Source organism: Microtus ochrogaster, chromosome 7 (assembly GCF_000317375.1).
Source record: "Microtus ochrogaster isolate Prairie Vole_2 chromosome 7, MicOch1.0, whole genome shotgun sequence".
Classification (NCBI taxonomy): Eukaryota; Metazoa; Chordata; class Mammalia; order Rodentia; family Cricetidae; genus Microtus; species Microtus ochrogaster.
Window position 1 is genome coordinate 72,574,048 of NC_022014.1, and position 14,448 is coordinate 72,588,495.

The 14,448-nt window shown below is 49.5% G+C and overlaps 2 protein-coding genes across 4 annotated transcripts in view; one reads left to right on the forward strand and one right to left on the reverse strand.

The window, feature by feature from the left end:
• Nucleotides 1-657, reverse strand: part of Slc16a6 (solute carrier family 16 member 6) — a 20,512-nt gene extending 19,855 nt beyond the window's left edge. The window contains exon 1 of one of the 2 annotated variants that reach the window (XM_005350654.3): nt 396-657. In XM_005350654.3, coding sequence (XP_005350711.1) covers nt 396-643 — 248 coding nt within the window. In that variant the 5' untranslated portion in view covers nt 644-657. Of the gene's footprint in view, nt 1-87; nt 255-395 lie in introns of those variants that run through there. The other variant, XM_005350655.2, reaches the window with a different exon arrangement.
• Arsg (arylsulfatase G) overlaps nt 1-14,448 on the forward strand; it is a 130,569-nt gene that overhangs the window by 33,256 nt on the left and 82,865 nt on the right. The window contains exon 1 of one of the 2 annotated variants that reach the window (XM_026780200.1): nt 12,184-12,305. The exons of the other annotated variant lie outside the window; for it this stretch is intronic. The gene's annotated coding sequence lies outside the window, so the exon portion shown is untranslated. Of the gene's footprint in view, nt 1-12,183; nt 12,306-14,448 lie in introns of those variants that run through there. 2 annotated transcript variants of the gene reach the window in all.

Here is a 14,448-nt window from a genome sequence, read left to right on the forward strand (position 1 = left end):
AAAACAAAACAAAAACCCCCCAAAAACCCATACCCCACAATCAAACTTTTAAGCATGTAAAATAATAAAAAAAAAAATCCAACTCACCAAGTTAGAAGGGAAGAGAATAAACCCCAAAAGGCTCCCAATAAGGCGGAGGCTGGGCCTCCCGAGCCTTCTTATAAACCGCTCCGCAACATGAGAAAAGGTTTAACCCCTTAGGGCGTGGGCCCGAGTCTCTATCAAGTTGGCTCTGGCCGGGGAGCCTGGAGCACCCTGGCCCCCAACCCACGCCAGCCTCGGCCACCGGGCCACACCCTCCCCCCGCCCCCCAACCCGGTCGCCTCCTCCCGGGTCGTGCGTGCCGCCGCCCGAGCCCCGGCCCCGCGTCTCTCTGCCTATCTCTTATCCTATACCGGCTGCAGCCGGTCTCCGCCGGCCTCGGGGGCGCGCCGCCGCCGACCATGTGCTGGGAGCGCCGAGCGCCTGCAAGGAGGGGGCCGGCCTGGTGCGCGCGCGCGGGCCCACGTGGATCGGGGCCGCGCAAGGCATGCGCCCCGCCTGCCGGCTGCCGGGGCTGGGGGTCACGGAAGGTAACCGCGTTGCCAGCGCGAGTCGCCCATCCCCGCCGACGCCTCTGGGGTCCTTGGCCCGACGCCCTCATCCCCTCATCCGCGCGTGCCCGTGTGATTCCCGGCCCGATCGGAACCCGGCACTTGGCTGCCGTGAAAGCGGGAGCGCGGTCGAGCTCGGGGCGATCGAGTGCGCCCCAGCACCCCCTCTCCGAGCGCAGTTCCCGGGTCCGCCCGCGCCCTGAGGATCTGGGGAGCCAGTGAGGAGGATGGGGGGGCAGGGGAGGCGCGCGTCGGGGCTGGTTCCGCGCATCGCTAGTCCCGGACTGAACAGGTTCCTTCCAGTTTGGGTGTGAGCAGAGCACGCGCGGGCTCCCGAGTTCCTCCTCCAGCCATCACTTCCCCCCAAAATTTCGTCAACTCGCGCGCCCCGCCAGTTCTCCTTCCGGGCATGGGGAGGGAGTGCCGCAGTGGGCCCCAAGGAGCCCGCCGCTCGTCTGCTGTGGGTGCATTGCCTTCCCCCCGCCTAGGCTGCAGGCGCAGCAGCCAGCATCCGCGCTGCGCGAAAGGGAAGGGAAAAGCATGGCTGAGTCAGCATCCCCTCTGCTCCGTGCGCGTGCACCCGCCTGGGCGGGAGGTGACACCGGCACAGGTGCTAGGCTATCTTACCCCCTCCCCGCCCCCCCCCGGGAGTCCTCTGTAGGGGATCGGCATCCCCACTTCTCCAAGCCCCCTGACTCCAAGGTCACTATGAACTAAATAGCTGCCCGGGAAGCTGGAGTTAGGAGTTTCTCCTGAGAACAACGCGCGTCTGAGGATTAGGGACACTTCAGAGCCAGAGGGGGCGCAAAGTTGGTTTCCTGGACTCCATCTCACACCTCTAGGGGAAAATTTGGGAACTGCTCCGCCGCAAAGGCTGTGTTCTCTGCATTTCCCTGCAGATTTCACCAACCGGTCTGTTGCTTGGTTGTGGTTTAGAGAATGTCTTTCTGATGTTAGAATCTCGAGACAACCTACTTTGGGAGTGTGCCTGGAGGGTCGCCACTGGGAGGAGTCGCCAGTTGTAAATTTTAATAAAAACCCTTCCCTTGCTCCATGATTCCCCCGCCCCGCCCCATCGATTTGGGGACTCAGTTATCTAACGCTGTTAACACCCAGTGTGGGCTAAGTGGGGAGCAGGTGTATTGATGCATAGTGTGTTATTAAAGCCACTGCAGTCCTGCCAGGCCACCACAGAATAATAGCTGGCAAGTTTGTAGGAACAATTAGCACCGCTCACCCCCCAGCAGGGTCTCACTCAGGTAGTTCGGGCTGGCCTCAAACTTAAGTTTGAACTCCTGATCCCATTTTTGTTTGTTTATACTTTACATGCACTGGTGTTTCGCCATGGGTGTTGGATCCCCTGGAACTGGAATTACAGATGATTATGAGCTGCCATGTGGGTGGTGGGAGTTGAACCGGGGTCCTCTGGAAGAACAGTTAGTGCCCTTAACTGCCAAGCTATCTCTCCAGCCCCCAATCCTAGTTTGTTTGTTTGTTTTGCTAGCTTTTTTTTTTTAAAAAAAAACATGATGTCACTAGCTAAACCAAGACAGGCCTAGAACTGAAGATCTTCCTGTCTCAGCCTACCAAGCAGTGGGGGTCCCAGGCTTTCATCGCTGGCCTGTAGCGCCTAGGCTCATGCCATCCTCCAGCCTCAGCCTGCTCCAGTAGCTGTGACTACAAGCACAATACACTCTGCCTGACTGGAAATGGCATGCTTTAAAGACAGTGTCATGCTATGTAGCTCAGGCTCATCTTGAGCTTGCAAATCCTCTTGCCTCAGTTTCCCAAGGGCTGAGATTACTGGCATGTGCCATGATGCCTACCTTTTCAACATCTTCACTGTAAAAGTTAGACAATGCCTCAAGTCCTAGTGGTCACCGAATGACTGACCCGATGAAATCTGGCTGTTGGGGGGCAGTAACAATTATGTACAGTTATTAATAATGCATTACAACTATTTTATTGTAATTATAATTTTTTAAATATTTGTGTTGTCTCGGATGCTGAATTAAGTGCCATCCATGTTATTTTATTTGTTTCTTTGGACCCCCAACCCCCAACAGGGTTTCTCTGTGTAGCCCAGGAATTAGCTTTGTAGACCAGGCTGGCCTCCAATTTACAGATATCTGCTTGCCTCTGCCTCCAGAATGCTGGGATTAAAGAAGTGCGCCACTGTAGCCAGCTTGTTTAGGTTTGTTTGAGATAAAGGCCCCCAAAATGACCTTGAAATCCTGGTCCTTCGAATTGACCTCTCAAGCGCTGGGATTATAGGTCCGCTCCATCATGCTTGGCTCATCCTTTATAGCCTTCTCTGAAGGGCAGGCGTGATCCCATTTTAGAGATGAGGCATGTTGAGGCCAGAGCACTGGTCCAGCGACATCTGTAGAAACCCTCGGGCCTGGTTTGCAAAGTTGGCTTGGCCCTCTTGTGTTTCAATAATGGAGAAGTGGGTGAAATCCAGCCTTGCTGGCCACTAGCTGGTGACTTTTGCTATTGCCGGTTAGAGACTGGCCTCATGTCTTTCTCCTCAAGCCCTGCTGGTCCAGTGAAAAGATGAAAACCTCTGCTTTTCTCACTTCTTCAGGAAAGCACTGCATTACCATGCTAATCAACGCCCCCCAAAACAAAACTAACTTTGTTTAGTCCTAAATAAGAACAAAGGGACCTTTGCAGTCTGGGGTACAGGACCAGAAAAATCAGGAAATTAAGTTAAGAGCTGGGGCCCATACTGTCAGCCTCTGCAGTAGGTCAGTGGGAGCCTGTGCGGCAGGCAGAGCCCCCTCTGGCTCTTGCTTTGCTGTCAGCATTTTCTAGGGGGAAAACAGCTTCCTCAGAGCTGCCCGGGGCTCCCTTTTTCTTCCCTAGCCCTCTGGCTTAGGGTCATTTGCATGCGAACAGATCCCTTTGTGCAGAGTTGGCCTGCCTGTTCCCTGTCCACACTTATAGTCCCTCAAGTCTTCGGGTTGGGTTGCTAGGCAGATATGACCCTAGCTTGCAAATAAGCTCACCGCTTTTTACCAGCCTGTGAGAACTTCATCTTGGGAAGTAGACTGAAAGGAATCTCCCCTGGGGTTCAGAGGGAGGGTCTTGCAAGCTCCGCTTTGGGCTGCTGGGTCTTCAGGGTAGGCTCAGAAGAGGGGAGTAGGTGAGGGGGCTATTAGGGATAGTTCCCCCTTTCCCTCTTCCTGTCTCCATTCCACCCACCTGACGCCTACCTAAGACCTGACGTTCTGCACCAGTGGCTTAGATTCCATTATAGTTCATTCTCACTTTAAAACGCTAATATCCGTTTCTCTAGTGGGCAGAAAAGCTGACATCTGTGTCACCTAGGACTCTTCAGCAAGTTCAAGTGTCCAGGTAGAAGGGCTGTGTGTTTATCTTGGGGAAGGAGGGAGGGGAAAGTCCCCTGAGGGACCGTGAATATTTGGAAAGGAACCGCTAGTTTTGGTGTTACAGAACTTCGGGTCACAGTCTGTACCTACCTCAAAAGGCCAAGTTCAGCAAGCCGTCCTTAAGGAGCCAATTAAAGCAGCCGGATTAATAGAAAGGGGAGCAGAGGGCAATTTAGTCAACGTGATCACATTGGAAAGAGGAATAAAGCGATCCAGTGAGGCCCTGTCTCTGACTTAAGTCCGTCTTCAGGGCCCTGAAGTGAGAGCAAAGTTTAAATACAGGGCCAGAGACACCTAAGCAATTCCTCTCTACCTGAGATGTTGCTCATCATTGTCTGAACTGCATTCCCACCCTGTAAGGTGGTCTGACCAGTTGTTACATCTGGGAGACCAGTTCTCCTGAGTGGTGTCTCTTCCTTCACCCAGCATGGGATTCCTGGACGAGGCGGAGGGGGGGGGTGCCCTAGTTTTTGAGGTCCATTGTTTAAATAGTTTGATAGTCGGATGGAGAGAGGGTATCATTATTTCTGCCTGGTTATTTGTCATGGACAAGGATAGTGATGAAAACGGGCATGACAAGGATCCCCAGGACACAGCGGGGATCAAGGAGTGAAAGTCTGGGGGCCTCCTGCTGTGCTTGGCTCCCAGGAGGTGTCCTCCTAGGGAGGATCTTGGGAAGTTTGTTGTTTGTGTATGTGTGGGGGGGGGTGAGCCAAAGGAGGGTTGCATGGAGTGACAGGAAGCCAGGAGTGGGTGAGAGCATGCTGTATTTGGGGACAGTGAGGTCACTCCCAGCAGTGGGGGCCTGTGGTGATGCGTGTTCTATCACACCCAGTTATCACTCGGTGCCCTATTGATGGCTTGCCCATCCACGGCTGTGTCTCATTAACTCTGGAGCAACTTTGGTTTCAACACCCACCACTTTTCTCTCCCAGCCTCCTCCAGCTCCCTAGCCTACCGCTCCTGTCGTGTGTCATTCTCTCATTGCTTCCAGAGGAAAAAACCAGCCACACGAAAGAGAACATAGCCTGTTGGACAAGTCCTTAGAAAACAAACCCATATTGTCAGAGCAAAGTATTGAGCACGTTGCTTTTAGGAATGCATCCATGTGATATTAAACTTTATAATGTGGATTGAGGTCGTGAAAACTAATCTGAAATGTTGGACAGCTACGTATGGAACCACTGGCCTTTGCCCCAGTGAAATCTAGCTTCCCCTGGACAATCGCTGAGGTGGCTCAACCTGCCATGCTCCTCTCGGCTTAAGGAAACCAAAGCCTGCTTTTCTATCTTTGCCTCAACAGAGTTGCTGACTTCACCTGCCTTGTCTAAACAGACACTCATGAGTTCCCTGGAAGACAGCCCTCTTGAGCCTGTTTTTAACTCTTTAGGAACAGGTGGACAGCCATGTTTTTCCTGATGGCTGGAGAAGTTTGGCTAGCACATGATTCTAGGACTGTCCTATGGAGGAGAGGCTGGGAGGGGCTGCCTGGTTGGAACTCTGCTGTGATGCTGTGTTCCGTTGAGGGTTCCAGTGTTAGGTGGGCTTGGGAGAGGTGCACAGCAAGAGAGTGGAGACATATCTGTGCTTACCCTCCATGGCCAGTCATCACCCACAAAACCACACCTGAATTCCTTATGTTCAGATGATAGGAAATATGTCTGTCACTGAAGGTAGGCTTTTTATTCTTTCATGTGTGTGTGTGTGTGTGTTTGCGCATGCACGCATGCACACACATGCCTGTATGCACGTACAGACCAGAGGCCAGGTAAGTTCCTTGATTGCTCTCCACCTTAATGTTTTCAGTCTTCCGTCAAACCTGAAGCTCATCTGCTCTGCTAGCCTGGCTGGCCAGCCATCCCCAAGGATTCCTCCTGTCTCCGTCTCCCCCAGGATCACACACATACAACGCCATGCCTAGCTTTTATGTCTGCGTTGGGATCTGAACTCAGGTCCTTATGCTTGTGCACCGAGTGCTTTACTGACTTTGCCATCTCTAGAGTCCCTGTTTTTTTCCTTTTTTCCCCCTCTTGGAGCTGGGGATGGAACCAGAGGCCTGATATGTGTTAGGCAAGCACTCGGCCACTGGACCACACCTCCAACCCCTAAGACAGCCTTTCAACAAGTAAAGTTTTACAAGTGAGTATCTGGAAGGAGAAGTAAGAAAGGTCATCCGAGGTTAGGGAAAGCGAGGAGATGAAGCTGTGTTTTCAGGGCAGGGCCCGTCGGGCTGGGACTTCATTGTTCAGTGTGAAATGCCCTCATTCTGCAAATATTGATTGAACACTCTCTGGGCAAGGTACTGGGATTAGGTCGTGCCATAAAACATACTGGAGTGAGTTCCTGCCATTGCTGAGTTGCTGGCATGCTCAGAAAAGCGCATGAGTTGTCTAGCTCGTTCAATAGGAAGAGCGCGAAAGGGAAATTCCCCTTCCACCTCCCACCCACCGGGTCATTTAGACTTCATAGCTGTGCTGCCCCAAACCAGATTTGCTGGACGAGAGCTTCTCCCAACAACAGAGTCAGCTGTCAGCAAAGGCTGCTCAGCAAAGGGACCTAGCTCACGTTTACCAGAGATAACACCGACAGTGATGGATTGTGTGACAAGGAGCCATAGTGTGGACGCTGGAGAAGGCAAACCAGAATGACCTTTTTCACTTTTGGGGTGACATTACTTAGGACACAGGTGTCTGGGACTTCTTCCTTTTTCCAGAGGCCTTCCCCAGAGCTTGCTGACCCGCAGCTCCAGTAAAGACCCGCGAATGACCGCAGGAAGTCTAGATTTCACCGCCCTGCGCTGGGGTTGCCTTTGCTCAGTGGTGATTTCAGTGAGGCTTTGGGCTTGCATTGCCTTCTTTTTGCACAGCTTTCTCAATTCTGGCATCTTTTTTAGTCCTCAAAGCAATGGAGAGGTCGAATCTGGAGTGAGGTCAGCCTTCCTGAGCACAGCTTGTCTTGTTTACTCTCTTGTATTGTTAGAGGCGAAGGAAGTTAACTATGGCTCTGTTTCCAGGTTAAATAAGAAACAGGAGATGCGTCTTCGATGTTGCCCCGCTCGCAGGTGACTACGCTGGACTCGTGGGGTGTAGGACATAGCATTAATGGTAGAATGCTTATCTAGCGTTCAGAAGGCCCAGGGTTTGATCTCCAGCTCTCCAGAAGGGCAAAAAGAGGTGGGGAGGTGGCTCAGTGGGTGAAGTGCTTGCCAGGCAAACGTGAGGGCTGGATCAGATTCCTGGCAGCCGTGTGAATGCCAAGTAAGCACGGCAGGCTACCACAGTGTTGACAGGTTTCTGTCCTGCCCGGTTCCCGCAGTTGTTAAGTCCCAAAGAAATCACATAGAGGTCTACATTAGTTATAAACTGATTGACCTAGTAGCTCAGGCTTTTTTTTTTTTAAACATTTATTTAACTTTGTTTTATGTGCATTGGCATCAGATCTCCTGGAACTAGAGTTACGGACAGGTGTGAGCTGCCATATGGGTGCTGGGAATTGAACCAGAGTCCTCTGGAAGAGCAGCCAATGCTCTCAACCACTGGGCCATCTCTCCAGTCCTAGCTCAGGATTTTTTTTAAATTAATTCTTATAACTTATATTAGCCCATAAGTCTCATCTATGTTAGCCACGTGGCTTGGTATTTTCGGCGAGGCAGTCACATCTTGCTTCTTCTGAGGCTGGGTCAAGACTACAGACTGAAACTTCCCTCTTCCCAGAATTCTCATTGCCCCGCCTCTACTTCCTGCCTGGCTACTAGCCAATCAATATTTTACTAAAAATAATACAAGTGACAGGGTACAGACCATTGTCCCATAACACCGTGAAGCCATTCCTGGGGCCCGAGACCCCTGATGCCCTCTTCTGACCTCAGCAGGTTCCTGTACTGACTTGGTGCACATACCTACAGCCAGCCACGCCCACATATCCATCGTAAAATAAGTAAATAGACTTGAAACCACATCAGCAGGTGCTAGAGAGATGGCTCAGTGGTTGAGAGCACCAGCTGCTCTTGCAGAGGACCTGGGTTCCATTCCCAGTTCCCAGTGACTCACAGCTGCCTGTAACTCCTGTTCCAAGGGATCTGATGCCTTCTGATCTCCACAGGGCCCGGGTACACATGTGGTGAACAGGCGTACTTGCAGGCATAACATTCATAGAATAAAAATAAAAGTATATAAAAGTACGTAAGTTGCAATGAAGCCTTTACCACAGGAACCTTTGAGGGAGGATAGTTAATATCTAAAACATAGCACATGGTGTCTGGGATTTACTTCAAAATAATCTAGCATGGGTCTTGAGAGATGACTGTGGTTAGAAGTGCTTTTTGCTCTTCCAGAGGACCTGTGAGTTTAGTTCCTAACACCCACGTCAAGAGGCTCACAACTTCCTCTTACTCAACTCTAAGAGGACTTAATGCCCTCCTCTGGTGTCTGAGAACACTCGCATCCACAGGCCATATACACATACAGAAATACACACACACATGATTAAAACAAATAGACACCATCCCATATCTATTGGGGGGGGCGCAGATGGACAGGGACAGGGTGTCAACGCAACCAGACTGGCTATGGGTTGATTATTGGGTCTATAAGCTAGATAAATATGCATGAATTTCTCAAGTGTGGTATGCTGTGCCATACCCGTAATAAAATATTTAGCAAATATTTATCTTTAAAATTAACTCTGTTCTGGGGGTGAGGTTCAGTTTTGTGACGTTGAGCCCTTTTGATTTGTCTTCTCAGATGGAGGAGAGAGGTTTTAAGAGAAGGTGGGATTCAGAGGGACAGCTGCTCCCTCTGGTCTTCTGCTCTGTGCGTCAAGATGAGGGTATAATTTCCAAGGGCTACTGGGTTTTTAGATGCATGGCACGAAGCCACTTTGGTTCTCCCAGATTGGCTTCTGCCACGTGTTTTCCTTCTGCGACAATCACCACAGGTAGTCTTGGCTTAGACCTGGGCAGGATGTCCTTTTGCTCCTGGTGCTGGCTTTCCTGGCATCCCTGACTCCCTGAAGGGAAAAACAGGATCTGGCTTGAGCTGCCTAATACATAAGTAAACATGCAAATAAAGGTCAGTGAATTTAGTGGGATTGCTTTCCCAACCTCAGAGAAGGCATTCTTTTGTTTTGTTTTTGGAGACAGGGTTTCTCTGTGTAGTCCTGGCTGTCCTGGAACTCTCTCTGTAGACCAGGCTGACCTCAAACTCAGAGATCCACCTGCTTCTGCCTCCTGAGTGCTGGCATTAAAGGCATGCACCATCACCGTCTGGCTTCAGTAAAGGCATTCTATCAAAGATGTATCAGTTACTTTTCTCCTTGCTGTAATGAAGTCCCTGATGAAAGGAACTTAAGGAGAGAAGGGAGGGTTTGTTGAAGTTACCCAAAGGCATAGTCAATCTTTTGCGAGCGAGATGGGACATTGTCATCTGTGAGGTTTGGGCTGGAGAATCACAAAATTGAGTTGCAAACCCAACACTCCTGCTAAAAACCAAACAAAACCAAAACTTAGTTGAAATAAATCTCTTAATATTTTAAGGAAGTTTATGATTTTTGTGTTGGGCCACATTTATTGCTACCTCAGGGCACTGATTAGATACACCTGGGAGGGGATGTAGGACTCCATCAAGGCAGTGTGGGGGAAGCATGGTGACAGGAATGGAAGGTGGCTGGTCACTTTGTGTCTGCAGTCAGGAAACAGAGAGAGAAAGATACTCATGCTCTGCTCACTTTCTCCTTGTATTTAGTCCATGATTCCAACCTCAGTGGGATGCTTCTGCTCACATGCACGGTGGAACTTGCCATTCAGTTGTGAGTGTTTCTCTGTACTGCCAGCCAGTTCCCAAATAACCACATGGAGATTCATTATTAATTATGAAAGCCTGGCTGATAGCTTAGGCTTGTATAGTTCCTTTAACTTAAATTAACTCATTTCTGTTAATCTGTGTGTTGCTATGTGGTTCATGGCTGTTAGCTCTCCTCCTGAATGTCTTTCTCACTCTCCGTCCATTTGACAACTCCTCCTCCTTCCCAGTATTCTCTCTGCTCTGAAAGTCCTGCCTAGTATTGGCCATTTAGCTTTTTATTAAACCAATCACAGTGACATATCTTCACACAGTATAAAGAATAGTCCTCAACCTTCAGTTAGACCTTTCTGGAACATGTTTGTAGACATACGCAGAGGTGTGTTGCCATGATGGTTATAAATATAGTCAAATTGACAGTTCAGTTCCCTACAAATATTTTTTGAACTGCACATAGACACTGAGGCCTGAATTCTTAGACTCTGGAGGCTAAGGTGGGAGGACCAGAAACTTAAGACCAGGCTGGGCTACCCAGTGGTATCCTGTCTTAAAAAAAAAAGAAAGAGAAATTAATTAGAGAATGTTCTTTGAGTCCTTGTTTGAGATATTGTTGCTCTTGCCATCACACACACACTCTCTCAGAAAGTAAGCTAAGTTGAGCCAAGTACATACTGTAGGCAGAGTTTCCCTGTCCCAACCACCTGCTCTCAGATAACCAATGCAGAGACTTAAGAGTACTTATAAATGCTCAACCGATAGCTCAGGCTTATTACTAACTAGCTCTTACAACTTAACCCACTTCTATTAATCTATGTGCTGCTGCCCTGAGGCTCGTGGCTTTTACCTCATCCTATTTTGTTTATCTGACTTGTCCTGCGACTGGCTGGTAACTCCCCTTGACTCTTCCTTCCTTCTTCCCAGCATCCTTTAAGTCTGGTTTTCCTACCTAACCTCCTCCTGCCCAGCTATAGGCCAATCAGTTCTTTATTAGCCAATGAGAGTAATACATATTCATAGTGTACAAAAGGGTTGTTCCACAACACCATACTGACATGGGGTCTAGGGGCAAAGGAAAAGTCTACCAAGATAGCTCTTAAATAACCTTTTGTCTGGCTCTGCTGGTAACTGGTTTTCTGCCATAAAGTAAAATTTAAGAAAGTCACCAGCCACTTAGGCACTTCAGAGTGTCCCCTGATAGAGTGTGTCCTCTGCATCCTGCACTCTAGGTGCTTCTGCCCACTCCAGCCCAGCACAGCCCTCTGACCTCACCCAGAGATTCTGAAACTCGGCTTCCTCACTTACACGACATCTTACAGATACATTTTTGTATTCTCAACGCAGCAGCCCATGGATTCTGTTACTGTCAGATCTTGCCCTCTTGCCTGCCTTCGTGTGGCTTCCCAGCTGGGTTGCTCTCTGACTCCACTGGTCCCTCGTTCACCCTCCTCGGCCAGGCTGGTTACACCAGTTTTTTTTTTTTTTTTTTTTTTTTTGTCAATTTGACAGGAACTTCAAAGGAATCTTGACTGAGAAAAATGCCTCCATCAGATTGGCCTGTGGGTGAGTCAGGGAGGGCTCAGCCCACTGGGCAACATTGTCCTTAGGCGGGAGATCCTGGTTGGTATAAGAAAGCAAGCTGAGCAGGGCAGTGGTGACACACGCCTTTAATTCCAGCAGAGGCAGGTGGATCTTTGAGTTCAAGGTTAACCTGGTCTACAGAGCAAATTCCAGGACAGCCTGGGCTACAAAGAGAAACCCTGTCTCAAGAAAACAGTTAGATAGATAGATAGATAGATAGATAGATAGATAGATAGATAGATAGATAGATAAGATAAGATAAGATAAGATAGATAGCAAGCACCAGGTACCCTTGGTCTAAGCTATAAGATGAAATAAACCCTTTCTTCCCCAATTTGTTTTTGGCCGTGGATCTTTATCACAGCAATAGGAGGCAAATTAGGACACTTGTCTTGGTGCTTGCTTCTCTGTGGCTTGTCTGCCGCACTAGATCTTGGCCTTCCTTGACTTCTCTGCCTGTGGGACCCTCTCCAGGTGACTTCTTAGACCACCTTTTGGGTGGGAGTACCCCGAGCTCCCTTTTGACTGTGCCCAGGCCGCTCCACACATCTGACACTTTTCTGCCTTGGTTTGCTCCAGGACACTCACGTTTTCCTTAAGAAAACCTAAGTGGTGTGAGGGTGGGGGGTTTATCTTGTTTCACTTGTGGCTGTATGCACAGAACCCAGATTAAAGCGCCAGTGCCCGTGCGGTAGGCCAATGATTGAGCGCCTGGGAGAACCACCCTAGACCACATGTGGACAGCTGCTTCCCAAGGCCCCTCCTGGTAAGTCCCCATGTGACTCCTGACCCCTGGCCAATGTGTAGACCGTACTCTGAACTGGCTGGAGAAGCAGCGGGACTCTGCCATCGGGCACTTCTCCTTCCTCCTTTGTCTTTGTTGGCCTTCGTTCCTCAGACGCTTCATTTCTGGAAAACCAACAGAGCCGCGTGCCAGAAAGGTCTGTCCAACCTCCTTGTTATTTCAGCTGTTTTCAAGGTTCTCTAGGAGGATGCTTGGCCATGAGGAGGTCTGTGGGAAGCCAGGGTCAGGTGATGGAGTGGACTTCCAGCACGGGGTTGCTCAGACCCTGCTCAGCAGATCTGCAGGTTGCCTTGGTCCATGCCTCTCAGCTTAGAGCCTGCTCGGGGGTCTTTTCTCTACCTTCACCCGTAGGCAAGCCTGGAAACTAAAGGGAAACCAGCCTTGCTTTGTAGTTGAGCTTGGGCTGGGGGTATAGGTAATAGAATAGCAGCTGCTTAGCATGCAGGAAGGGCCTGGGTTCAATCCCTAGAATCAAAACCTACAAAGTGTGGGTTGGAGAGGACAGGAATTGGTGAGGTTAATTGGCAGGTAAGGTTTGTTCTGCTGCCTTGGGAAAGCGGAGGTCTGGGGACGATACCTGCATAGGGGACACCTGTCATAGTCAGCCATGCCATGATGGAGCAGATGGACTTTATTTTGCGGCGTGTTGAGATAGTTGGCCCAGTACCTTTTATTGAAGTGAAGAGAAGCGTGAATGCACCCACTTCTGAGAGTGGCCAGTGTTGGTGCCCATCTCCTTTCCTGTGACATGTGTGTCTGTCTGTGGGTACACACTTGCTTCAAGACCAGAAGTCAACCTCAGACGTCTCTCCTGGAGACACTTCTTACCTTGTTTTATGTAGCAGGGTCTTTCACTGGTCTGGTGCTTGCTAATTTGGTTAGGTTGGCTGGCCAGAAAGCCTCAAGGATCTGTATGCTGGGAGGAGAAGCCTGGACCACCACACTAGTCTTTATGTGGGCTCTGGGGAATTGAACTCACCTCCTCATGAGTTTGATATTCCCAGAACCCATATAAAATTCAAGTACTTTACAAACTAAGCAATCTCAAGCACTTTGGCTGTATCCTTAGTCCTCCTTCCTGAGAGAGAGTCATAAAGACTCAGTTGGGCACGTGATGTCCGATGAAGTCTCCAGTCCCCAGGCAGCACATGGGGCCACTTCTTTAGGACAGAGAAGTTCGCACGTGACTCTTTACTGAAGCCTGTGGTTCAAGTCCAACCTTCGACTGTCTAGTTTGTCTCTTTCCCATCAGTTTAAGAAACTAAATACATTCTCAGACAGGGCTTAAATGTCCCCTTGGCGATATGGATGTGAAGAAATCTGCAGTAGTCTGCTGGCTGGATGAGTTCATTTCCATTCTATGAACATTCAAAGTGCGGCGTTCATACTTCCTTTTGCAAATCCTCAAAAGAATGTCTTGTCCTGGAACTCCAGAGGAAACCAATCTAGTTAGATTTCCATTTTAACTTTAGCTTCCTTCTTAAATGAATTTCTCCCCCTGGAATTCTTGCACGGCCAGGTCATCCTGAGTTGGATTAGTGACCAGAAATGAGGCCACCCTAGTGCCCTAAGCTAAGCAGCTTTAAAAAGAAAAGCTTCCTGTGGCTGTTGCCCGTGGTTAGACGCCAGGAGGAGGAGGAGGTGGCTGGGAATTAACCAGCAGGTGAGCAAGTGTTTGTTAAGCACCCTCCTTATGCAAGAGTCTTCCAGAAAGGGAGAAGTCTTTGGGACCTCAAGATCAGCGAATACCACTTGAATCAAATCAAATGCGAAAAGAACCCCTTTTGGGAAGTGGCAGGGCTTGAGTTTCCAAGCATTTGGCTCAGGAGTCTCCAGATGAACCATCACCGTGTACTCAGACTTCCGTTTGTTTTGAACCATTTCTTGGCTTTTATCAAGATCTTCTAGAATTTATTGTTCCAGTCACCCCATCCCCTGAAGCTAACCAGGCGATTAGCTGGTGGGAATGTCTAGCTACGGAGATGGCTCAGTGGGTAAAGGCGCTTAGCACCAAGCCATGGAGCCTGAGTTTGGTCCCTGGGACCCACCTGATGGAAGGAGACAACTGAACCCTGTAAGATGTCTTCTGACCTCCACTTGTGAGTGCCACGGCTTGGGCAAGCACACGTATGCACAAAAACATGTAACTAGGGTTTTTGTTTTCTTTTTCTTTTTTTTTTTTTGTTTTTTGTTTTTTGTTTTTCGAGACAGGGTTTCTCTGTGGCTTTGGAGCCTGTCCTGGAACTAGCTCTGTAGACCAGGCTGGTCTCGAACTCACA